The sequence below is a fragment of the Takifugu rubripes genome, chromosome 21 (assembly GCF_901000725.2).
Source record: "Takifugu rubripes chromosome 21, fTakRub1.2, whole genome shotgun sequence".
Lineage (NCBI taxonomy): Eukaryota > Metazoa > Chordata > Actinopteri > Tetraodontiformes > Tetraodontidae > Takifugu > Takifugu rubripes.
Window position 1 is genome coordinate 4,157,367 of NC_042305.1, and position 24,726 is coordinate 4,182,092.

Genomic DNA, 24,726 nt, shown 5'->3' on the forward strand with positions numbered 1-24,726 from the left:
GCTCTGAAACGTGGTATGTGTCTTTTATACACCTGTGCGCAGGGAAGTGACTGGAACACCTGAGTTCAATTAACTGGAGGGGTGTCCCAATACTTTTGGCGATGAGCAAACACTTCTGTGTCCTGTTGTCATCGCTCAATGCCAACATTTAAGACCACCTACAAACCCTCAGAGCACACCACACATATTTGTTATGATCACTTGACATATTCAGATAAATCCCAGATCAAAGACTGCAGGATTATTTATTTAAGCCATTCCTGCTGTTGCTGACTACAGGATTTGATTTGTCTAAACTGGGAGAAACTATGCAAATTACCGAGGCTTCTTCTCCACCACAGCTCCAGCTCCAGTCAGAATATTTGGACTCAGCCTTTGTGCAGCAGCACTAAGCTCATTTGTTTCTGTGTCCATAAATTTGTAAAAAAGAGAAGCGTAAATAAAGCCAAATCCATGTGGGATGCAAGCAAACACTGTTAGCTACCTCAGAGAGGAACGCCCGTGCTGGGCTCCCAGCTCGGCTGCGAGTCAGGAATGTTGGCTTGACAGAGAGGAGTTCCGGCTTGTCTCCACTGATCTGGAGCGGCCGAATGAACTCTGATATCAAAGATCTACTCATGGGCGCCTCATTGCCTGTGAAGTAAACAGAACCTTCCATTAGATCCTCCATCACAATAGCTGGACTTCAGCTCTTCAATCATGTCTCGTGTCACTTTTCATGGAGGTTTCAGGAGAAAACGTTGTAGAAAACCCAACAAGCAACTTGAATCAGTATTTTGTAACATCCTTGAAAATAAACATATATGGAAAGAATACAATTAGACAGAAAATGTATTGCTATTATTATTATTGTTTCAAATTATTTTTATTTGCCAATAAGTCATGATCCAATAGTCACACTGCAGCCTTGAAATAAGGACGCAGGGTTGAAGATGAAGGTTTGTAAGAAGGCTGGATGATCCTACCTTTCCCTGTGGGGGCAGCCAGTCCATTTAGGAGCTGTGAGAGAGATTTATTGGGTGAGCCGGGAGATTCACATACAGTTAAGGGCTCAGTGCTGAGGATATCAAACTTTCCAGCGTGGAGTCGGAACTTCTCCAGCTCTTTGGACAGCAGGTTGAACTGCTCACTCTGAGTCCGACATTTTTCCTCCAGCTCGCGAACTTTGGCCTGGGGGGGGGGGGGGGGGGGGGGGATCATCAGGCAGGAAGGAAGATAGACATGAGGAGAAAAATGGGGAAATGGGCAGGAAAGCAATGAAGAAAATCAAGCCTGGCTGAACATCTGAGCACACAGACACTTGTATACATGGTAAGAAAGAGGCAAACGCCATCGAGCGAGGGTTGATGCCCATAGCAGCAGTTGTTCCAACTGCTACCACGTCAGGGTCCACATACCAGTCACATGCACAGCTACCAGAACTGACAATACTGAGTATATTACACACAATTTCAGGTAGATTCAACTACAGAGAGTCGGGCAGGCTGACGACACTCAAACCTTCCTCTCACATTAAGTAATCCTTTAAAAAAGACCAAACGCACAAAAATTTAAATTTCATTAGATCAACCAGCATCACAGGTTTGTCCTTGACAAGCGTATCAAACTTTAATCTTTGAGGCAGGTAACGGTAGACGTAGAGTCATGTGGCAAAACTAGGACACCGTGTTAAATATTTAGTCACTTATTTTAAAAATGTTCACTGATCAATGTCTAATCTGGTTTTGTTGATTTATGGAGAAGATAAGAGAGGACCTCAACAGAACTTTGGCTTCTAACATAGGAACGTTTAGCCCAGCCTCTATGCTAATAGTGGCTATTATTCCCCCCCCCCCCCCCCCCCCCCCGCCCCTTCTGTGAGATGCTTCTTGAAACATTGCCCAGTCCGCCACACACGTCTGCCTCCAGGTTGACCCCCCTCCTCCACACTTTCAGAGGGGTTTATTGCATGTTTACCTCCCAACATATATAGAAACACACACATGCAAAGTTTTTGTCGGGTGTCCTCATTTTTCCCCATGACTGTATGTGCCAATTTTGCACTTGAAGGCTGACATAATAGACAATATTCCACGTTATGGTCTTTTCATGGGATTTGATACAGAAACACTGAAAACTAAAAGTGAAAAAGCTGAAAACTGGAAACCAACGTGGATGAGTTGAACGAATGGGCGAGCATACAGAAAATTCCAGGTGCTCCAGAATCATTACTTAATGTCTATTTTCATTGTTTAAGCTCTTTTATTCATAGTTAGTGGTCTTTTTTAGATACAAACTGGTATCAGTGGGAACCAGTTGCTGTGAATGGCAACGAGCCACCGTGGAATTTTTTTCGTACCCCCCAACACACAATGAGACTGTTGCTAAGACTGTTAGGTTTCCACATCATGCAGACTGGCTATTTCTGGGCAGAACATGCTGTTATCACACCAAAGACACTCCTCTAGAAGGTAGAAACGGTGAATTAGAAGGCATTCGATGGAACAGCGTCATACAGTTCTCAGCTGTATGGCAGGTTCACAGCTTTACACGAGTGTGTGAGACCAGACATGCAATGACACCACACACGGAGTCACATTGTCTTTGACAATGGCGAGCATACCACACCACTAGGTTAGGTAAATGCAGAGTTTATTCGATTTTTAATTATTTTAGATTATATGTGATCTTATGAGGAAAAACATTAAGTATTCCGGCTGAATATTCCATCGCAGCATTATATATTATTATGAAATTACAGCGTTTGATTTTCTTTTGTCTCGATCTGCTTCAAACAGCCGTCCTGAACATCAATAAACTGATGTTCTTGCTGCCTCAGCAGCTACACAGACAAGAACACTGAAACACTTGAACTGCGAAGAAAAGAACTGTATCCGCCCATAAATCACAGTCCACCACTGCAGGATGGTGGGAATATGGACAATTCTCCAAATATGAAGCCATTCCTGCGTATTCAATCCATGTTCCCTTACAGCCGAAAGCCGCTGCAGAGCCTGATTTAAGACATAATTTACAGCAGGCATGATGCAGAGCGAGTATATGAGGCTACATATGTCGCGTCAATGTACCAATCACATTTTCTCCAAGCTCAGCTGGATCCCTGAATCCTACAACCTTTTGGGATTTTGGAAGTGAGCAGAAAATTCGCAAAACAATTTTGAAATGGAGACACAGAAATGTGTAAAGTAAACTTGTCTGCCTGGAATGTGCAGATGGGCTGTGATTCAGTGACACACCAGACACTCGTGCTTATTTGAAGTACGTCCATATTCTGTATTTTTGAATCTTTGAATCAGGTTTTAACATCTTTTTAATTTATTTATTTTTTCGCATTGAAGCAGAAAGTCCCCCCCCTCCCCCACGCCACCTCTGAACTTGCTTTGATTGGAAATGGAGACAGCCGAGTTGGCAAAAATTGCATTTATTTATTTATATTTTAACAAAGCAGCTCAAATTTCACATGAAATAACTTCCATCCTGCTGTTACGTTCTAGATGAGAAGCAGTTTGCTTGTAGTTATATATTAAATGACCATAAATCGGTCTAAACATCCGTGAGTACAGTGGCGTCATCTTTCTGATGACATGGCTTAAAAGAGAAGTAAATTAAAAAAAACTGCTGAAATACCTGCATGCTGTCCAAGTGGTTCTGTATAAGCATAAACACACACCCATTCAGTCAAGAAACGAAGCAGAATAAAGCCGTGAAGTATTCACACAAGCTAAAAATCCAACAATACTGTGAAAGAACATTTACACAGTTCAGTTCAGTTCTGCAAAGAAGACGAGCAACCAGATTTTACCCCATCCAACGCTCACCTCTAACAGATGGACAGCGCCTTCATGTTCCTTTTTAGCCTCAACCTGAGCCTGGGAAACACAGGGGGCATCTTATTGAGTTCACCGTTATTTATGTTATTTCGATTGAAAACACATTAGCATACAAACGCTTCATTCAAAAAGGAGAGTCACCCCACATGCGCTTGTCTTTACAGCAAGTAAAGACATGTTTTTTTTCAACAGAAGGGATCATTTTAGTTTGGACACAGACAGTTTCAGAAGAGAAGATGTTCACTTCTCCTCCAGGTCAAACAATTGAGACGATCACAACAGTCAATTTCCGCTGCTGATAACCCGACTCAGTAATCAGGGGTTTAGATTATAGAGCATAGATTCAAATATAAAGGTGTTCATCTTTTTTTTACATCATCCATTTTTGTGCTGTTATGTCCTCGCAGCTATGGTTTGCAGGTAAATTAATTAGTAATTTTTATTATTTTAATTTTATAAAGGATTTTTTTTTTAAACTTCAGAGATAACTTATTTTAGTAGCACAATAATTAGCCACTGAAAATAGGAACAGGGATCTTTTTTCCCGATTAAATCTGCATGTATGGGTCATAAATCAAGTGAAACCATCAGAATTCATATGAGCTTTTGCTTTTACACGAAGGACAGTGAAGGCATCGCGGGGTAACAGAAGCAGGGTGAGCACACAGGGTTAGCGTGGAAAAACAGTCCACTAACTTCTCTCCTCCGAGCAAAATCGTTCTGACGATGAGACAGATGGAGTCAGATTGGCGTCTGATGAAAGTCAGTTGTAATTACAAACACAAACTGACGCGTTGATTAAAAAAAAAACATGACAATACTGTTGATTCTGATGTGAACGCTGCAAATATTGTTAGATAGATTATGGAGCTGTCGTCTGGCTGGTTTAACAGGTAACAAGCTAAAACCAATGCAAATTAAAATGATAAAGTACCTCTTAATTTGGGATTATTTTATATAATAAGGATGTTAAGATGTACAATTTCTCATCATAAATGTCATCTTATTTGAGAAGCTAAAAACACACAGTTAAAATACATATAAGGAATCTGGAGGGTGGATATTTTATAAATCACAAGCAGTGATTTAGGAAACTGTAGGAAACTGACTGGGAGGAGGTCAGGCCATCTGGAGAACATGTCCAAACACAACCTGAGTATCAGCAGTCAAACACTGGTCTGGTGTTACTGTCTGCTTCAGCACAGACAGAAACAGCCTGAGCAAACATGACCTGGACCCCTTTTGCTTAAAACAGAGTCACTTGTGCACCGAAAATGATTTTACTCCAAACGTCATGTTGTTCGGCTCATTTGTTCAACCAAACAGCTCAAAACACAACAACATCCATTAACAGTTTAAATGAAGCACAATAAAATCACAGGGGTAAAAAATATGGCACATGTTGCATCTTTCCTTGTTCTTTAACAGATAAATAATTTGGAAAATGTGAAGGAATCCAAGCTGCTATAAAATGGCATCCCATGGCATTTCTATTGTTTTAAAAGGATTCATTGGCTTCAATATCAGAGCTGGAAGCATGACTCCTGCTTTGAATAAAGTCTATATTTTTTGCTTTGTAGGACAAGAATAAGGACAAAATAGACATTATCTTAAAAAACGGCTTAAAATATAAAAGAGGCAACTTTTGGCTCCTCTAAATTTCAGTGGACAAAGGGCTTGACTACTGTTTAGCCCTCCAGCTTCAGTCACACAGAAATTAAATTGTACTAGTCTGTAAAGTCTAGCAGGCAGGAAACAGGCAGGTAACAGGCAGGAAACAGGCAGGTAATACACACATCAACACAATCAACAGGGTCGCACTATCACCGAGATTCAATATTTGCTGTTTTTTCCTGCCTCTGAGGTCATTTCCGTGCTGTCTGGGTGGCCAGTGTTCCATAAAGGAGTTGTTGGTTTTGACACAGCCCCTGACCGGACATGTGAGTGAGTCCGAACCTGCGCCGAGAGTCCTCCTACCTTCTGAAGAAGGTCAATCTCCTGCTGCTTTGCATTGAGGACAGCCAAGGCCTGCTCATGTTCCAACTCTAACTGCTGCCTCCGCTCCGCAGCCTCACGCATATGCTGTCCACAGGGAGAGAGCGCAGGGTTAGAGAGCCGTTGGGGGGGTGGGAGGAAGGACAGGGCTGCTGGAAACAGAACTACAATTCAAACAGGTCGACCAGATTCCAGTACCAGGTGCAACGGTGAATTCATACACATCCCAGGTGTTATATGTGCACACAAACAGAGGCTGGTAAAGAGCATACTCACGATTTAAAATTAAAACTCACAACATCTTTTTCCTCTTAGCTGTAGCTCTAAATCTCTCCTTGTAGTGCAATAAACCACTACAGGTAATAGGATAAAGATGTGTTTTTACGTTTCTCTTGCTTTTTTAACCAAAGGGGCTCACGGACGTGGGCTTGCAATGCTTTGGTGGATGTACACCAGTGCACCGCCAGGTTTGCTGGCCCTTTAGGTAACACAACACCTGTCACAGGTCAGTTCACTAAGACTATTGGAAGAGCTCAGCCAGATTGGTTTTGCATGATCAATAAAAGGTTTTAAGTTACATGAAAGGGTGAGCAAAGTCTGCAGCATGCTCACGTATCTATGGCCGGTCATAACGACAAATGAAGCCAGACAGAACAAGAACCCTCCATAAATATGGCTGCAACATCCAATCGGTATTTTGGCTTTAACAAAGAATCTGGGCAATGCTCGATTAGCCTGACCCTCTTGGATTTGAAATGAATCAGGGAGGACTGGTTAAATTTCCAAAGTTGTCTCAATCTCCTCAAATCGAAGCCGAAAATCAAATTCTTCATCTCAATTCATGAATGCAAGACAGCATTTCAAATCCATACATATTATTCAAATAAGTCAAATATCCTCCATTACTTATTGACCCATTCTCATGAAATCAAAGTCTGGGTCCTTTCCCAAGCAAAGTAACCACATTTCACAGTGCTGTTGGGCAGAAGAAGGTGGACAGAAAGCATTCAAAGTGGGAAAAGAAAGCAGGAATGCTCAGATACCTTACACGGTAAAGCTAGAAGAGAAGGGAAGAGACAGATGAGGAGGGTGCAGACTGCGCCGAGCATCTACACCTTCACAGCTCTTGGTCAGACCTCCACACAGGACACTGGAAGGCAACATAGCTGAACCATACTGGCAGACTATAAGAACTGTGTTCCTCACCTTGAGCACCTGCTCTAGGTTCTCCAGTTTGCCTTGGAGCTGGTTTCTCTCCAACAGAGCTAAATCTCTCTCCTTTGTCACAGCACCAAGGGTCTCCTTGAGGTTGACATATTCAGACTTTACCCACAAAAACAAAAAAAGAGAGGAAATAGATTTGAATAGCATTTGAGCATGATGATGTCATTATTTGTCTAACTTCTTCAGCCTGAGGGTGAATGTACAGTAGAGCATGAAGGCAATTGAGGCTCACCTTTCTGGGTGGCTGTTGGGACAAGACTGTGGCTCTTTTCTAATTTTAGTTTTGTTATTTGGTGCAAAATTGCCACGTGATTAGCCTGCACAACCATTAAAACCTGCATCTTCATCAAACCAATAACCCCCCCCCCCCCCCCTCGCAAAAAATGCTTCAACAAGCTCAACTTCAACTCTCTAATAAAATCTGTATCATAATTAGACCTTATTTTCCAACAGATCAATAGTGTTTTGATTTTTATCCTGGCTTTAGAGGGACCAGTAATGACTCCTGAACACCTGGAAGAGAGACCACAACGGTGAAGAAGTGAGCAAATCATTTCTTCTGCCCTGACGTTACACCTAATGCAGACAGATCAAACACTACTGTATTCACCATAAGCAGGTCAATAGTCTATTATGAGCCGGGAGGGAGGGGGGGAACCTGTCCTGGACCACGGAGAGCTAATATCTGCTCATTTCTTAAAGAGTTCTGCTGCTCCATGTGCAACCTGTGCCCAGAACAGACACTAATAACTGCATATTACCTTTATACACTCCAAAAGCAATAACCTGCCAATCAGGCTCGTCTACAGAGACGGTCCATTGTTCTGACAGCACTTTCTTTGCTCCAGCACTACAGGGTTTGCTGTGAATGATGGACATTTTCATAGATAAATGATGATATCCAGCACCACCTCAACTTATGGAGGTGGAAATGTGAATGTCATCAATCTGTCCAATAATCAGCCTACTGACATACCATCACAAAATCTTACACATCAGACTTCTCGGTCCAACGACACTCGGCAGAAACAGCAATTTCCCCTAGTTGATACTAAATGGTGTGTGTGTGTGTGTGTGTGTGTGTGTGTGTGTGTGTGTGTGTGTGTGTGTGTAGCATCAACACGACCCTAGTTAGTTTCTAGTATCGTTAACAGACTGAAGGGGAGAAACTATAGAACTGTTTTTCTTTCTCTTATATGACTGAGATGAATAAACTTGGGAGAAAATATGAAAATGAACTTTTCATTTATTGCTGTTTTCCCTTGGGGGGTCATGGGGAGGGTGTTGGAGCCTGTCCTAGATGCATGAGAGTGAAGGCTCCAGCTCACCAGCTCTTACAGGGAGTGCAGAATTATTAGGCAAATGAGTATTTTGACCACATCATCCTCTTTATGCACGTTGTCTTACTCCTAGCTGTATAGGCTCGAAAGCCCACTACCAATTAAGCATTTCAGGTGATGTGCATCTCTGTAATAAGAAGGGGTGTGGTCCAATGACATCAACACCCTATATTAGGTGTGCATAATTATTAGGCAACTTCCTTTCCTTTGGCAAAATGGGTCAGAAAAGGGACTTGACAGGCTCTGAAAAGTCAAAAATAGTGAGATATCTTTCAGAGGGATGCAGCACTCTTAAAATTGCCAAGCTTCTGAAGCGTAATCATCGAACAATCAAGCGTTTCATTCAAAATAGTCAACAGGGTCGCAAGAAGCGTGTGGAAAAACGAAGGCGCAAAATAACTGCCCATGAGCTGAGAAAAGTCAAGCGTGCAGCTGCCAAGATGCCACTTGCCACCAGTTTTGCCATATTTCAGAGCTGCAACATCACTGGAGTGCCCAAAAGCACAAGGTGTGCAATATTCAGAGACATGGCCAAGGTAAGAAAGGCTGAAAATGACCACCACTGAACAAGACACACAAGCTGAAACGTCAAGACTGGGCCAAGAAATATCTCAAGACTGATTTTTCTAAGGTTTTATGGACTGATGAAATGAGAGTGAGTCTTGATGGGCCAGATGGATGGGCCCGTGGCTGGATCGGTAAAGGGCAGAGAGCTCCAGTCCGACTCAGACGCCAGCAAGGTGGAGGTGGGGTACTGGTATGGGCTGGTATCATCAAAGATGAGCTTGTGGGGCCTTTTCGGGTTGAGGATGGAGTCAAGCTCAACTCCCAGTCCTACTGCCAGTTTCTGGAAGACACCTTCAAGCAGTGGTACAGGAAGAAGTCCGCATCCTTCAAGAAAAACATGACTTTCATGCAGGACAATGCTCCATCACACACATCCAAGTACTCCAGAGTGGCTGGCAAGAAAGGGCCTAAAAGAAGAAAAACTAATGACATGGCCTCTTTGTTCACCTGATCTGAACCCCTTAGAGAACCTGTGGTCCCTCATCAAATGTGAGATTTACAAGGAGGGAAAACAGTGTCTGGTAGGCTGTGGTTGCTGCTGCACGCAATGTTGATCAAAACACTGACAGAATCCATGGATGGCAGGCTTTTGAGTGTTCTTGCAAAGAAAGGTGGCTATATTGGTCACTGATTTGTTTTTGAATGTCAGAAATGTATATTTGTGAATGTTGAGCTGTTATAGTGGTTTCCCTGGTGAAAATAAATAATTTAAATGGGTATATATTTAAGTTGCCTAATAATTATGCACAGTAATAGTCACCTGAACACAGATATCCTCCTAAAATAGCTTAAACCAAAAAAGCCCCACTCCAACTCCCAAAAATATTCAGTTTTGATATTAATGAGTCTTTTGGGTTCATTAAGAACATGGTTGTTGTTCAATAATAAAATTAATCCTCAAAAATGCAACTTGCCTAATAATTCTGCACTCTCTGTAGCAGGGCCCTATGTGAGCGTTTGGGTGATTGCTCATGGGCACCTCAGCAGTGCTTTGAAGGTGTCCTGAGTAAATGTGATGAACTGCACCCTAGCAGTATCTGACTATGTCTCCTTATATCTGTAGATTTTGACAATCCACTCCTTTAAAGTTCAGTATTTTATTTCACTAAGGCTCTTGGATAGACAAATGTGGCTCGGATCTGATTTAAAGTGTTGATAATGTGAGGGATTCTTCTTCAGTACTGCTCCTTGCTACAACCTGCACCTTCCCCTCCTCCGTTAGACTTTAATATATGACATGTTTTCCTCTTACCTTCGCATACTCGGATGCCTTGTGGCTGCTGCTGCTGAACAATTTCAGGTTTAAATGGTTTTTCTCCTCCAGGAAATCTTGCAACTCATTCTCCTGGAAAAGTGGAGGCAGAAAGACAAGTGTTTAGGACAATAATTAGTCTAGGCTGGCCGAACTCAGCTTTAGCCAATGTATTATTCATCAGTAATCCACTAAGGTTTTCTTGTATGTTTTAGGAGACATGAGTGAGAGAAGCTGCCACTCCTGTCACAATAATAACCTACAGTATAAATGCCTACCTGCAGAGATGAAAACCAGGAACATTTCCATCAATAATAGGCTGCAATGCTGCACGCATGCCAACAATCACCTTCCCCTGCTATCTTCTATAAAGGGTAAATAATACAGCCTATAACTGCAGAGGAGAAAACCTTAATACCAATCCGTCATCAGTAGTTTGGGATGGATGCTATTTGCAGTGTCAGCTGGAGCCTTCTGAGATATAGAGCTAACTGCAGCTTCAGCATGATGTAGGCCAAATGTTGTTCTTTTGAGGAGCCGAGGAAGCCATGAGCTCATGCATGATACATGTACAGTAATGTATCACATACAATGCAGTGCTTCTTAATGGCCAGAGATGGAGGGGGTGCTCCTGTTGATTTATGTTTTACTTATAAAAGATGACTAAGGTTAAATGCAGACATGAAGAAAAAAATGTAAATGGGTTTTCTTCTTTAATGTGGTCAGTCAAAAGGTGTTGACACATGTAATGTGTCTAAATAACAGCACAATAAGCATTTTGAGCTTTAATATCTTTATTGTGAACAACCGTAAAAACCTCATCATGCTAGTGGGAAAAGTAAGTAACCCCTTGAGTTAATGACTTCCAAACAGCTGAAGGGGTTTAGCATACCTGCAGTGTAATAAAGAAAATGAGCTTGGAGGTAAACTAGAGCTACTTTGAACCTACCCCCCAAATAAAAATTCTGCAGTCACTGATTTATAATTTATTTATGATTTATTTACACGAAACTGGAAAAGTTTATAACAGGGCCGCCCAAATCGAGTCCTTGAAGGCAACAGCCGAGCCAGGATTTATGTCCTACAAGGCACATAACGCTTTCACCTGTTTTCGGGCTGATGGCACAGAAACCCAGAAGGACTATGGCCCACATGGGTAGGATTATGGGCACTCCTGGCTTACAGCGATTTAAAGACTTTAGAAATCCAGCAGGCCAATCTAAAATCTACAAATGGAGACACTTTAGGTCTGTAGCTACCAACAAGTGGGTGTCCAGCCACAATAACCCTCAATCTAGAACAGAGTTGAGTTGAAGGGGGTTAAGCAGCGCCCCCTGTTGGCTGGAGTTGGTGCTGATTGTTAACATGCCTGTAACAAATTTTAGAGCAATTTTTGATCACTTTTACATTCATTTGTACTTTGCACCAGTACAATTTAAGGCACATTACATTTCTTATGTTAGCTTATCAAATGTGTCTTGAGCCTGTTATGATCTTCTTAGTGTTTCCAAACGATATTGATATTAACAAATCATGTTAGGTGAACAACGTTGCAACAGAATTCAAACCTAGTGCTCCTCGACAGAGGGTCGTGTAACTGGTGTCAGGCGACGAACAAGGTTTTACCCCACGATTGGTGTGACACTCAGGGCCAGCTACACTACTGTCCTGTCTCTGTCCAGAACAATTAAAGTTTTTGAGCAGGTTGGAAAAGAGAAAATTGCCTGGAAAGCCTAAAAGCTTCTTTTTGGATAATAAAATCCCCTGATCATGATGGGCAAAGTATGTTAAAGCAAAGTGTTACTGTAAAAATATTAGTATTAACTAATTGTTTAATTATGGCAACCCACATTGATGATAGTCAGATTCTATTATGATGTCTCGGGGTTGTTAATGCTACATGACAGAACTAAACGGTGACAGTTTATGACTAATTTCTTTTATTGATCAGGGTGATTGTTATTATTCAAGATCCAAGCGGAGTACAAAGATGTAAATTCTTCTATTGTACAAAAGGAGGATGTATTAGGATTTAAACAAACCAAAGCAAAGTTGCTCAGCTTATCCTGAATCTGCCTAATGATGGAAGATAATATAGGACACTGCAACACCATTGTGACTGCATCTATTCACATCATTGACATCATTATAACAAACAGTGGTTTTTTTTTTTGTTGTTTTGTTTTTAAAATCTTCTTAAAGCTTCTGACATTGTGCAGCACTAACACATAATGCATTTAGCATTTGAGGGTACATTTTGTCCAGGACAGGAGTGAACAAGAACAGTACCAGTCTGAGATCTGCTGCTGTTCCAGTAATTCCATTTCTGTTGGGTTCCCCCAAAATATTGGCATTTCAACCAGCATCAGTTATGTGCAGTCAGTTTTAATGCTCCCTGCACAAGAAGCAGATTGCATTGGCATTCTTATTCATATCCATTGATCCCTCACTTCAGAACTAATATGGGCTGGCTGAGCCTCTGGGTGTTCTTCTGAAGGAAAAATACAGCTCAAATCCCACTGTCTGTACACCATTAACACAATAAATGCATGACCATTTAAGATTTAAGCCTCTGGTTAATTTAAGCATTTCAACATGGCTTTTTAACCTCATTTAACAATCTTTCCTGTACTGTATCGTTGCAAATCAAATTGTTTTGGAAACAGATAATCAGCTGTTTCTTTGTCCTTTAGTGTCACCATGGTAATGCTTTATACAAATCAGTGTGTGTCATGATCCCTTTGCTATGGTGGGCCTGTGAGCTTAGGGATGGCTCAGAAGCCTAAAGCTTTTTTTCATCATATAAACCTAAATATAACACCTCATCATTATCTGAAGGTCTGATATTTCGCCGGTTATGAACACTGCATGAAACTCAGCGTTCTGACTCTCCAAAGACCAGCTAATGTCAACCATTAGCACCTCATTCCCCACACTTTGGAAACCAGATCTTATAGCTCATTCAAGCCAACAGATGATTAGACTTTTCCGGATTTCTGTAGATGGTGGAGCACAGAAACCTTCATTTGAATGCCTACTGAACTTTGGGAGCTACGTTTGTGCTGTTTTATTCACTTAAATTATACCAGCAGTGTTTTCATATTCATTCTTGAACTAATCACATTCATCAACATGATAAAAGTAGCCACAGTGCTCGACTGTGTGCGTGACATGATGCCAATATTGTAACAAGAAAATGGACATACTTCTATAAATAGTGAACTTCTTTTACTGGGACTGTGCATCTACCAAATCAGTTATGCATAAAACACTTTAATATGTGTAAAAAAGGCCAGCACACTAATGTGACTTGTGTCATTTTCCCCAGCAACAAATTAAGTGAGTTGCATATTTGGGCAATTGTGTTACCATGGCAACATATTCTAAATGCCAGTGAAGTCATGCTTCTCTGAATAAACTGTAGTTTTGCGTAGAGAAGATGGGAGATTCCAGATGGCTCCGGCCGTCTTTAAACTCAGAAGAACTCTTTACGCTCAGACCTCGTCAAAGGCCGCAGTTTCTGACCTTGGTGAAATGTCCATGTGATGCTGTCACACATCACCACAGTCACTGAATTAAGACTGAAATAAGCTGCAGACTTTATGTCTGAGGACTTCTACAACAACAGTATCCGAATGGACCAATAAAACAGGCAGCGGATGGGATGGCCAGATATAATGGAACCAATCCCTGCAGCCTGCAGGTGCAGAAATGTAAGATTTACTATTTATTTGCTGTGTTTATTGCAGTGTTAGAAGTGTTACAGATATCACAACAGAGGGATAAAGAAGGAACTGGAACAGTTATCATAAAAAATTGTGTCATAGATACTGCTAAATAATAGCTAGCCCTTACTCCATAGGTGCAGTTTTGTTTTGAACTTTGCAAAGAGACAAGTGGAAGAGAGACGGACAGGCGAGTCCGACTAAGTGACACAACTGTCATCCTTCTCCAGCTCGCCATTCTGTTGGCTGGTTCTTTTCTGCATTTATGCCTCTGTTCTTAGAACTTATCAAAGGAGACGATAAGAACTGTGCTGCACTCTGTGGGGACCAGGATGCCATTTGTGCTGAATACTGAGGGACAGTTTGTCCTTTGAGCAGCTTACCCAGGAGTCAGTGTGCTGACAGTGGTCGAGGACACGATGTGCCGCTGTGAGCAGAGAATGTGAGTGCTGGGCAGCAAAGAAACAGGACTAATGGAGTGTTTTTATGTGGGGCAAAAAGACCCAAAGACGCTTCATCAGAAAATGCCCCATGGTCACAGGGGAACACAAACATTTCAATTTAAATAAAAGCTTAATCTCTCCATTTGAAGGTGTCCACTCCAGGCCACACATTGCTGTTTAAGTGTTTCATCGTAAAAAATTAACTTTATCTTTAAATTTCAAAGCAAAGACCCCAGATTAACAAAGGTCCGCACTGAATGAAATCCTAATGGGATTACACAGACCATCTGCAGGAAGTCACCGTTGACAATCAATACTGTCAATAAATGCCAAACTCTCTGTGAACAAACATCACGAGAAGGGCAGCAAGGCTCTCCGGCCCCTCATCGTAAAGCCTCCCAGTGCTGATGACTGTGCGTGTTATGATTTATAACCCAGGTGCACCACAGCGGTGCTGTTCCTGTCAGCTAATCTGCCAGCCTACAGCTGCAAATGTAGACTAATACAGCACCAGTTAAACTTCCACACCTTTAATGTGGTGATGATTTCAATTATTGATCAATTAATTACTGTCCTGAACCATTAATTCGATACTATTTCCACAAAACTGTAACAAGAGTTCCATAAAAACTAAATTGCTAATGTTAAAAAGAATGAATATTTGATTATTTGATTTTGCACAGTTCAAAAACGCTTCCTTGAACCAATCAGGAGAAGATATAGTCCTTTTGTTGAATTCTCCGTAGGTTATCTCCACCACCTCGTAGATTTGATTTCTGTGGATTCTGTCCCCGGTTCTCAGGGGCCACTGCAGCAGGCAGAATGACATTTCTGGGTCACTGTGAGGAGAATGCCAACAAACACTCCATAAAGACCCCAGATTTGTATCACACGTGTCTGACCTTTTACCGAGGTCACCGTCATGAAAAGCATAATGATGTGGTTTAAAATAAATACGTTGTCCTGTGTGAATAAAAGACAGCAGCGCTCACTTTTGGGAGTTTTTTGCTGTTTCCAAAGATCCAGCTAATTTATTAATGTTTTCTTTTCACCCTGTGTTATCAAGGTGCACAGATTTCACCTGTTATTTAACTGCTCCAGGTTCCAAATTTCAGTCATCATCGCTTAAGAACAAGGTATCGTTACAGCCGGGGATCTCAGGGGATCTTTATGTGTGATGACGGCAGACAAGACTATCAGGTAGAAATCAATTTCAGCCTCGGTCCTTTCACTCAAAGGCCGGGGGTGTATTTTGGGAGCACTTACCAAAGTCTGACATGTTTGATTCTTTCTCTTCACCTCTGCTTCAAGTGCTTCACACTCCTTTCGCCTGGTGCTGATCTCTGTCTCCTGGAGAGAAAAGCAAAGGACAACTGCTACAATTTGTCAGGAACACAAGCTACCTCAGTGAACTCCATCAAAGCCAGCATGGAGCTGGTGCGGTGTGTGTGTGTTTGAGAGAAAGAGAGAGTGCATACACATACAACAGAGTCTTACATAGATGATCTACTAGATTACAGAACGTTTTAGCTGCAAGATACCCCCAGGGCTGAAGCCCCCAGGGATGAAAATGCATGAAGAGCATAGGACTGTTATTTACAAACACACACACACACACACACGAATGGAATGAGTTCAGAGAATGAGTCAGGCGGGCGGACGGACGGACGGACGGACGGACGGACGGACGGACGGACGGACGGACGGACGGACGGACGGACGGACAGACAGACAGACAGACAGACAGACAGACAGACAGATAGATAGATAGATAGATAGATAGATAGATAGATAGATAGATAGATAGATGTTTTCACTGTGATTAAAAATTATTTAGGCTTTATTGGGGCCAAGCTTTAATCTTATTCTAGCATCTAGAAATGCCAGTAGTGCTATCCCAGACATACTTTCCTCTTTCATAATCACATATTTCCCCAATTTACTCTTCTTTTCCCAGGTAAGGATGCTGGGAAGTCTCAGACAAGCCTACCAGTCCTAAATGCGTGTTCCAAACTGACCAAACCAATTTCATTGACAGTATATATGAATACACGGTACTCACTGCCCTTCAAGACACATTGCAATCGGGTGTAGATTTGCACTTCTTTTGAAATGGCAGAGCAAGTTACATAAACAAGAGCTTAAGTCTGCACACCGACACAGATGCTTGCGCTCCACTAATACTGTACCCTCCAACTGCCTACAACAGAGTATGCATGTGCATGTACGTAAGTGCAGACACGCAAGCATGACTTGGGAATCACAGAAGCATCAAAGTCAACGTGCACGCGGAGCCACAGACAGCAACACCAGGAGTAAAGGAGAGGAAACAACCTCACAAAAGAAAGCTGATGGAAACTGTAGGTGAAAGGTTAAATTCCTGCTGAAGGCTGGATTTACATCTGACTCTCGCCGTTGTCCATTATGCAGCGGCGGTGATGATCACCTTCGTCTGAAGTTTCTTTCTCTCTTCACCGGCAGCAGCGGCCTGACAGAGAGCCCCCGACACAAGACTACATGGCTGCTGCTCGGTTTGACACATCACTACTGAGGAGCACACAGGGATGAGGAGGAGGACAAGACAGGAATGGATGAGCACCATGGGAAAGGCAGAGGAAATGACTAACAAAAGGCAGAAAAACAAATGGCAACAATTCTGACGCAATTACAGGCCTGTGTGCTAAACAGACTAATGGAGGGGTTGTTACAGGACCAGAGCAGAGAAAAGAGGCTCTGTAATAACACTAATATAGATTAATCATTTCAATGTGTGTGTTCAATGTGCCTCCAGAAAATCTGACAATTCCACTGCATGAACACAAAGGCAGCTTTGACTTCTGCATTTTATTGTCAGCTAAAACTATTATGCGCTGACTAAAAGTCCGCAGAGACGTTATAATGATTACTGCTGCAACCAGGCCCACCACTGCTGCCCACTCAGACACAGAGGCTTACTCATCCCCGGCTAGAGTCATTGGCTGGGATTCAGCAGACTGTCATTCATCTCAAAAGCTAACTCTTGCTAACTTCTGAACTGTCAATGTTGCTTTGGGTACTCTGATGGAGACTAAATTCAACATCAACATCAACATGCGGGGTACAATAAAACAGCGTGAAAACTCACTCTTTTGTTAAGTTTTGAGAGGACTGAGATTAAATGGACTGGTTACTGGAGAAGGATTGAATATCGAGGAAAATGGCCACTACTGGTTCAACACTACACACACAGAGACACACCACACACACACACACACACACACACACACACACACATGGAATTCATGGAAATGCTGTCAGTTTGAGAAGGGTCACATTAGCATCAAGTAGAGAAAACATCTCAGGAGATTGCAGAAACTGCTAGAATTGGTTTCAGAACTATCCAAAATGAAAACCAGGATAGTGGGGAATGATCGTCTTTGAGGAAGAAATGTGGTTGGAAAACAAATCCGCAATGATCATGACTGGTAATCCCTTAAACATTTGGTGAAATTTGGACAAAACAACAGTGGAAGAAGCAATGCAGGTATGAGCTAAACGCAGTATACCGTAGTATGAATATAGCTTTTTTGATTTGGTGGTGACTTTTTTTTAGCCAGTTAGTATATTCAAGACATCATTTAGGTTAACAGCCCACTGGTTTTATGGTCAGTGTTGACCTTGAGATTGGGAAATCTGGTTCAAAACACAGACTTGGCAGACTATACAATTGCTCTAAATGCCAGAAGCAATAACAGGGGAGGAAGTGACATACATATGCTAACATCTAATCCAGTACTTCACAAAAACTTACAAAGAGATGGCTTCTCCCGAGGTAGTCTTGCTGATGTGATGTGATTCTTCGGGATCCTTGTCAAATTTAATGTAATGTAATGAAATATCAAAGGCTGCAGAGAGTCATTTATTCTTAACAGACAGCTGAGCGCCAATCAAGATTCAGACACATCGTCACTGCCACATACCAGCTCATTTTCCTCCCACAGAGCAGCTGTGGAGCACAGCTTTGAGATCAAGCACTTATTCTGCGGGCAGGAATCATCAATTTGTCAAGAAAAACAACCATTTTTCCACAAATAACACTTTAAAACCGATTACAGAAAGCATATAGCTGAAACGAGAGCGTCACGTCTCTCCAATTTGCGTGGTTTAAATGTTAAAATGGCCTTAATTCACAAGATTAATGCCTCAAAAAGGAACAAACATGTCACAAGGGAAAAATTGCTGTTTCGGAACGAACGAGGAAATTGCAATTTTCTGAAAACATTCCAGCAGAGGAATCATTTTGGCTCGGATTCACAAATCACAGGTGATGCCGGTCTAATTAACAAGGACAGTTGCCGTACAGGTAGATGTGCCGTGGCGTGATGTCTCCAAAGACATTTGGAGAGCGTTCACTCCTCAGGCAGTCATGTCAGAACAAGAGTCTCCATAATGTGAGCCAGTGAAGCACCGGTCCAGATCTGCACGTCACGGAATTGCCACCATTCAGGACGTTCACATAGCATTCGCCACTGAGATGTTGTCCTCTCCCACCACGGTGAGTTGGATATGAAACTTCGAACTCGCCTTCTTTGAGTGCACGCAGATATGCACATTGCCTGACCCTAATTTCTGAGGCTCTTTTAGGCTTAATTCCTTCCTCCTTCTCCACGGCTGAGCAGTGCCTGTGTATCAAATTTTGAATTGTTGTGTTCCAGCTCCCTTGGCACTGTTTTTTACTGCTGACCTCTTGGCCAGGTCACCCTTCTGAAAGAGAACCTGACCTCAATGGGTTTGTATCTGTTCGGGTGAATTAAAAAACTGCATTCAGAATTCAGAGCAGAAGATCTGCATATGCATGATATAAATCTAAAGGCTTTTTTACATAATAAAAAGCAGCATAGGCTGTTTTAACCCCTTCTTAACAGTATATTGTGCAAATACATCTGAGCTTTTATCACTCAAAAGCCAACTGAGCAACCTGTCGCACTCAAATTAGCGCACATCGAAGTGGTCGGCCTGTTTGTCCTCACACTTGGCCCTCAATCAGATAAGCTGATTACCACACAAAACATTACATGCTGTCCTATTCATTCTGATCCGACAACTCACACCCGACGTCTCTGGTAATGCAGAAATCGCTGACCCGTGAAATGTCAAGATAGACCAAAACAGATCATTACAGTGGGAGGTGTTCTGACGGCTACTGCCTTCAGGACACGGTTTGCCATTAACCATGACAAATATTCTAGAAATAGATTTTGCTCTTTGCACCTGCTCTGATGTTCTTTCATTGTAATTCCGAAGGTCATTGGCATTGACCATACACACAGACCCAAGGTGCCTATTTCTTCAGCTCAGGCTCACCTCAGATGAGTGTGATGAGGACATGTGCGTCTACACCAGCTGTAATTCAACCGTCTTCCTGCCACAAACGATGGACATTAAAGGGAAAGGCTGTCGCTGCGGATCGCCTCCTGCTTTGATCGTGTGCCAGGTCCACAGACATATGCTGTTCCACCCTGTAGGGAGGAGCAGTTCTGGATACAGGCAACGCTACTTGTCTTTTCCACCAGCTGGCAAAGCCTAATTTAATGAATGTACCTTGACTTTTTGTGGCGATGTCAAAGATCAAAAAGTTAGTGTTGGCTGAGTTTTGGCGCCAGAGTGTTTCATGTTATAAGATGTGAGGTAAAAGGCCATCTGTGAGCTGATTATTATTAAAGTGCCAGATTTGGCTTTTGGCCTTCGCAGAACAAGACAGATAAGGATTTGATAGGTTTCCCTCATTAGGATGTGGGTGAAGAGCTCCTGTGCTCAGTAAAGAGAGACAGGTGGTGCCCAGGAGGAGATAAAGAGGGAGGCTCCGACCCAACAGGAACAAGAGCCAAAAACAGGCATCTCGGCTCCCAGTCTGGAATCCATAAATGCCAGTTTACAAAGCACTCAATTACCAGTAATTACCACAGCCAACACTCCATATTGACAATGTGACTAATCAATTTAAACATGCACCTTTTATTCAGCCCTTTACTATTGTAGTTGTTGTTTTCCCACCAGAATTCAGATTAAAACACATTAGAGACATACAGACAGATCAGAAACAACAACCTGGTCTTCACATTGACTTTTGTGAAACAGACGTTGGCTTCAAATCTTTATACTTTGCCACAAACCAAATTAGCCTTGCAATTAACATAAAGCAGCTTCCGCAGCAGCCCAAGAAAAGTGAATAACACTCAAAATACGGTAAAATTATAAACCAAAAGCATAATCTTGTTTCATTGTTTCTTATTTATTTCTTGGACCACACAATAAAATTGATTTACATCAGTTAACTATCTGCATCTAGACTGAATTTAACTGCACTAAAAAGTGACATTTTGGCCTTCAGAGCCTTAAATACTTTGAGGCTGCGTCCTCGAGGCCAGAACGATTCAGTCCTGTAGGAGTGAGCACAAAACTACCAAACATCATTTCGTCCTGAAGGAGACGGATGCAGCTGCAATCTCCTCCGTTATCAATAATCTCACCCCATCCATAAATCAGCTGTCTCAACTGATTCTCCGGGACAGGAAGGAGTTTCAACAGCAGGAAAAGGTGGAACCCCAACGATGACTGCCACCTTTTCCAATTATAACCCGATCAACTTAAATTTGAGCCTTCAGATTTATTTTCTTTTACTCAAAACTGTAAATAGGAGACAGGAAGGGGTTCACAAATACAAAGCATTAAATAATACTGTAAGAACACTGGAGCACTTAGCGGTTGTCAGTTTGGTTCCCTTTCATGCAACATTATGTGGTGGACACAATTTGACCCAGATTGAGTATATTAGTGGTGCAGTGAAGTTGTGTGTTGCCCCAAACCGCCCATGCTTGGTAGTAAACAACACTTTCACTGTTTTTTTTTTTTTCTATTTATGTATTTTTCTTGTGTAATAGAGGGTGACTTTAGTCGTCCCCACTGGAATTATGAGAGGTCGAGCGAGTGTCACAGTTTACTTCACGGTCTTCACAAATAGAGTTTGCTACGTTGATCACATCTGTATTAACACTCTAATAATTAAGGTTAGATTAATATTTATTGTCCCTGTCTGTCATGCCAGAAACATGTCAAGATGTGTGTGAAGCACAACCCAACTGGAGCCTAATGATTGTTTTGTGTTGCCTATTTTCCTGCTTAATGGAATAGCGTGTTGCACACAGAACGGGCCGGCCACACAAATAAAATCGACTCCACCATTGATTTCTGCTGGCTGGACTCAGCAGGAACTGGGTAATGTTGGTTTTTGAGGGAACACAGTCGGGTTTTACTGGTTCAGAGCTCAGCAAGGCCTCGTTACAATTAGTTTCCACATAAAATACCATCAGTTCAGCAGGCTGGTAGAAAATTGAGAATGTTACAATACACAGCGAATAGATTCACTGTGGGCTTTGCAAGCCTTACGTGTGGCCTTCGCTGTCTTTAAATGGTCTTATTGTTGTCAGTGTGGCTGCATGAGAGACAGTTAACGCCACATTTCTGACCTTAAATAGGAAATTCAGTAACAGGGGAGGGTCAGTTACCCCATAACAAAAACCAAATCTATGTTTCCATCATAGACACCATTGGTTTCTGAAGAAGAAAAATAATCCTAAACATGCAGATCCTAAAAAATCTATATGGAATCCTACTTCCTGTATGGGGACAGCGGGAGTTCAGTGTGTAGGGATCTGGTTGGAGAAGCGGAGGATTCTTGCCTGAAGACCTTCTATTGTCAAAGCAGGAAAGGTGTTCTGATAGTAGATTGAGGTGCCAGGATACCTTCAGAGTGCTGCCGAGGAGCCCTGAGGCAGGGCCCTAAACGCCCTAGTGTTTACATATCCATCTAAATGGAAGCAATCGAGGTAAACAACTTGTGATTTACTATTAAAACTGCATTATGGAAATTTCTGACCTGCTACTTTTATAGTAGCAGTCTGATTTACCACTAATGTCGTCTTTTACATAAAATATTTAACTGAATTGCGCTGCTCTGTCTACAGCATGTTCAAGTGCATACAACTTGACCGTACACGTTCAATGATGTCCGGCTTAAAAGCGTCAAGCTATGAAACTTGATTCAATTTGTGAGACTAACAGGGAAAGATTATTTAAGCGGCAGAGTAAGTCCTCGCTTGAGCTTTGCATTAAGATGAGTCAACTCCCAATGAAATCCCATCCTTCCACTGCCAGAAAATCTGCACACATTCTGAGCAGCTTCGGACTGTTGGAAATCAAATATGCATTCTTTGTACCTTTACTCACTCAAAGAATCAACCAAAATATAAGTGAAAGAGCTTGCACCACTAGGGTCTCTTGGTGTAACAGCAAGTATGATTTTGCATGTAGTTTACATTAGCAAAATATACACATGTAGCAAAAGGGCAAAGGGCAGGTGAAACCAACTGAAAATGGCTCCTGGAGGGAAAAAAAATGATGCCAGTGCAATGATTCCATATGCACCAAGAATAAGACATTCCTGTTTTGACACAAAGGGCCTAAAATAGCCCATTTGTGGTGGGGGGGGGGGAGTGCCAGTCGGATTTAAAGTGGAATTGGATTGGTGTAAAATTTCTGCTTGTCCTGAGAAATGAAATACTGATTTGACCATCAGAATGTTGAATGAAAATGAAACACACCCACCGTGTGTCATCCCACCTATGACATAATGCAGGGCCACACGGCTACCAAACGTGCCATAAATGAACTAAAGCAATTAAAAATCAGCACAAGCAACTTCAGAGATCCGTTATGTAATACTCAGCCTGTGGGGATGTGTATTAAAAAAAATGGCAGCACACATGGCTGTTGTGTTTCCTGCTGCACATATACAGCTATTAATCACGCTTGGACTCTTTTCTATATCCACGGAAGCTAGGGCCAGAGGGCAGCAGACCTACAGCACTGCAGCACGGGCACAGTGAATTTCAGCATAACTGCAAATGTCACACAATGTGAGCATGCTCACTGCTGGGGAGGAGACCAGGAGAGGAGAATGTTCTACAAATGGCACCTTTTCAAAGTCTTTCCAGTTCTCATTTGGCGCGCGCTTTACTTGAAAATGATGAGAAATAATGACCTCAAATGCACTTGACGGAATAAGATGCATCTGTTGAAATGCTCTCCTGAAGCCTGTGCTTGCTGATAGCGGAACCATTTGCCTGAATAAATGCATAATTAAGTCAGGGTCTAGCAAAATAAATAAACAAATAAGTAGCTGCATTTCCAGGCTGATGGAAAGCACAGGAATGCTGAAGAGCACAGGTTCTGTGTAAACAGAGCAGGTAGCTGAGCACATATGGCACCATAACACCACCCTCCCTCTCTTTGGTGCATGTGAGGAGATTTCTGCAGGATGTGCTGGAGTGTGAGTCATCAGCTGAGAAAAAAGGAGGGGAGAGGCATTCTTTAAGATGAAGGCGATGCTCATGGCAGCATTGCAGCAAGGAAACTCCACATGGATTCCCTTGCTAATAGGCTAGAAATCGAAAGTTTCACAAAGCAGGTAAAGGACTCCTGGAGAGTTCTCATTTAGCTTATCTCTGATATGAAACTACAGGTCAGAACAAGGCTAGACATGAAGGAATCAGAGGCTCAGAGAGCGTCAGGCTGGTGCACGGACTCAGTTCAGCGTCTGACTAATAAGAGACTTTTGACTGTGGTCGTGTTACTGAAATGATAATAGTGGTCAAATGGTGTAAAACTGAAGGTTAGAAAGCTGTTCTGATTGTAACATAAATTTGAGAAAGGATATTTGTTTCTGATTATGTTGACAGTAAAATTGTTGTTTTGTTGTATTTATTAATGCAAATGGAATCAGGAATGCAGCTTAAATTTATTGCAAATATCAAAAGAGCGACACTGCAGGACAGGCAAGTGGCCAATACGCTGACAAACGAATCAATCCAGGAGATGAATCATTCATTCATTCATTCCAGTACACCCCATCATACAAAAGCTTCCTTTTCACCCGTTTCAGCCTTACCTCCTCCCAAACAGAGATGGTGCAAGCCTTAAAGACCAATTCCCTCATGTCCAGACAAACAGGTAACCCAGCAGTCTCCACAGGTGTGTGCAGACTGTAGCTAAGAGATGAGCGATGACCCCTCTCCAGAGGGAACTGCAGCAACCTGATCCAGAACTTCATCTCAGGTCCACGAGGCTATTCAAGCCTGCTGATCACATTACTGCACACTCGGTGGTTCCAGTCTGCCAACCACCACAGTGTTTGATACAATAAATGAATAGAATACACACAGCAGGTTCAAAATTCTCCTGAAAAATAATCTTTTTTTTTTTAATGACCCAATGGACAAAAACATCAGGGTAGCATTTGAACCATTTGCCTCA

At 42.1% G+C, this 24,726-nt stretch overlaps 1 protein-coding gene across 9 annotated transcripts in view; it reads right to left on the reverse strand.

Annotated features, from left to right (window-relative positions):
• Nucleotides 1-24,726, reverse strand: part of rimbp2b (RIMS binding protein 2b) — a 58,869-nt gene that overhangs the window by 16,849 nt on the left and 17,294 nt on the right. For 6 of the 9 annotated variants that reach the window (XR_003886589.1, XM_029829481.1, XM_029829487.1 and 3 more), the window contains exons 3-10: nt 15,643-15,726; nt 10,209-10,301; nt 7,032-7,148; nt 5,808-5,912; nt 3,819-3,869; nt 3,628-3,648; nt 966-1,170; nt 485-633 (exon numbers count right to left, since the gene is read on the reverse strand). Coding sequence is in view for 8 of the 9 variants with exons in the window: in XM_029829481.1 (XP_029685341.1) it covers nt 485-633; nt 966-1,170; nt 3,628-3,648; nt 3,819-3,869; nt 5,808-5,912; nt 7,032-7,148; nt 10,209-10,301; nt 15,643-15,726 (825 nt within the window). In the remaining variant the exon portion in view is untranslated. Of the gene's footprint in view, nt 1-484; nt 634-965; nt 1,171-3,627; nt 3,649-3,818; nt 3,870-5,807; nt 5,913-6,868; nt 6,976-7,031; nt 7,149-10,208; nt 10,302-15,642; nt 15,727-24,726 lie in introns of those variants that run through there. The other 3 variants (XM_029829482.1, XM_029829483.1, XM_029829485.1) reach the window with 3 other exon arrangements.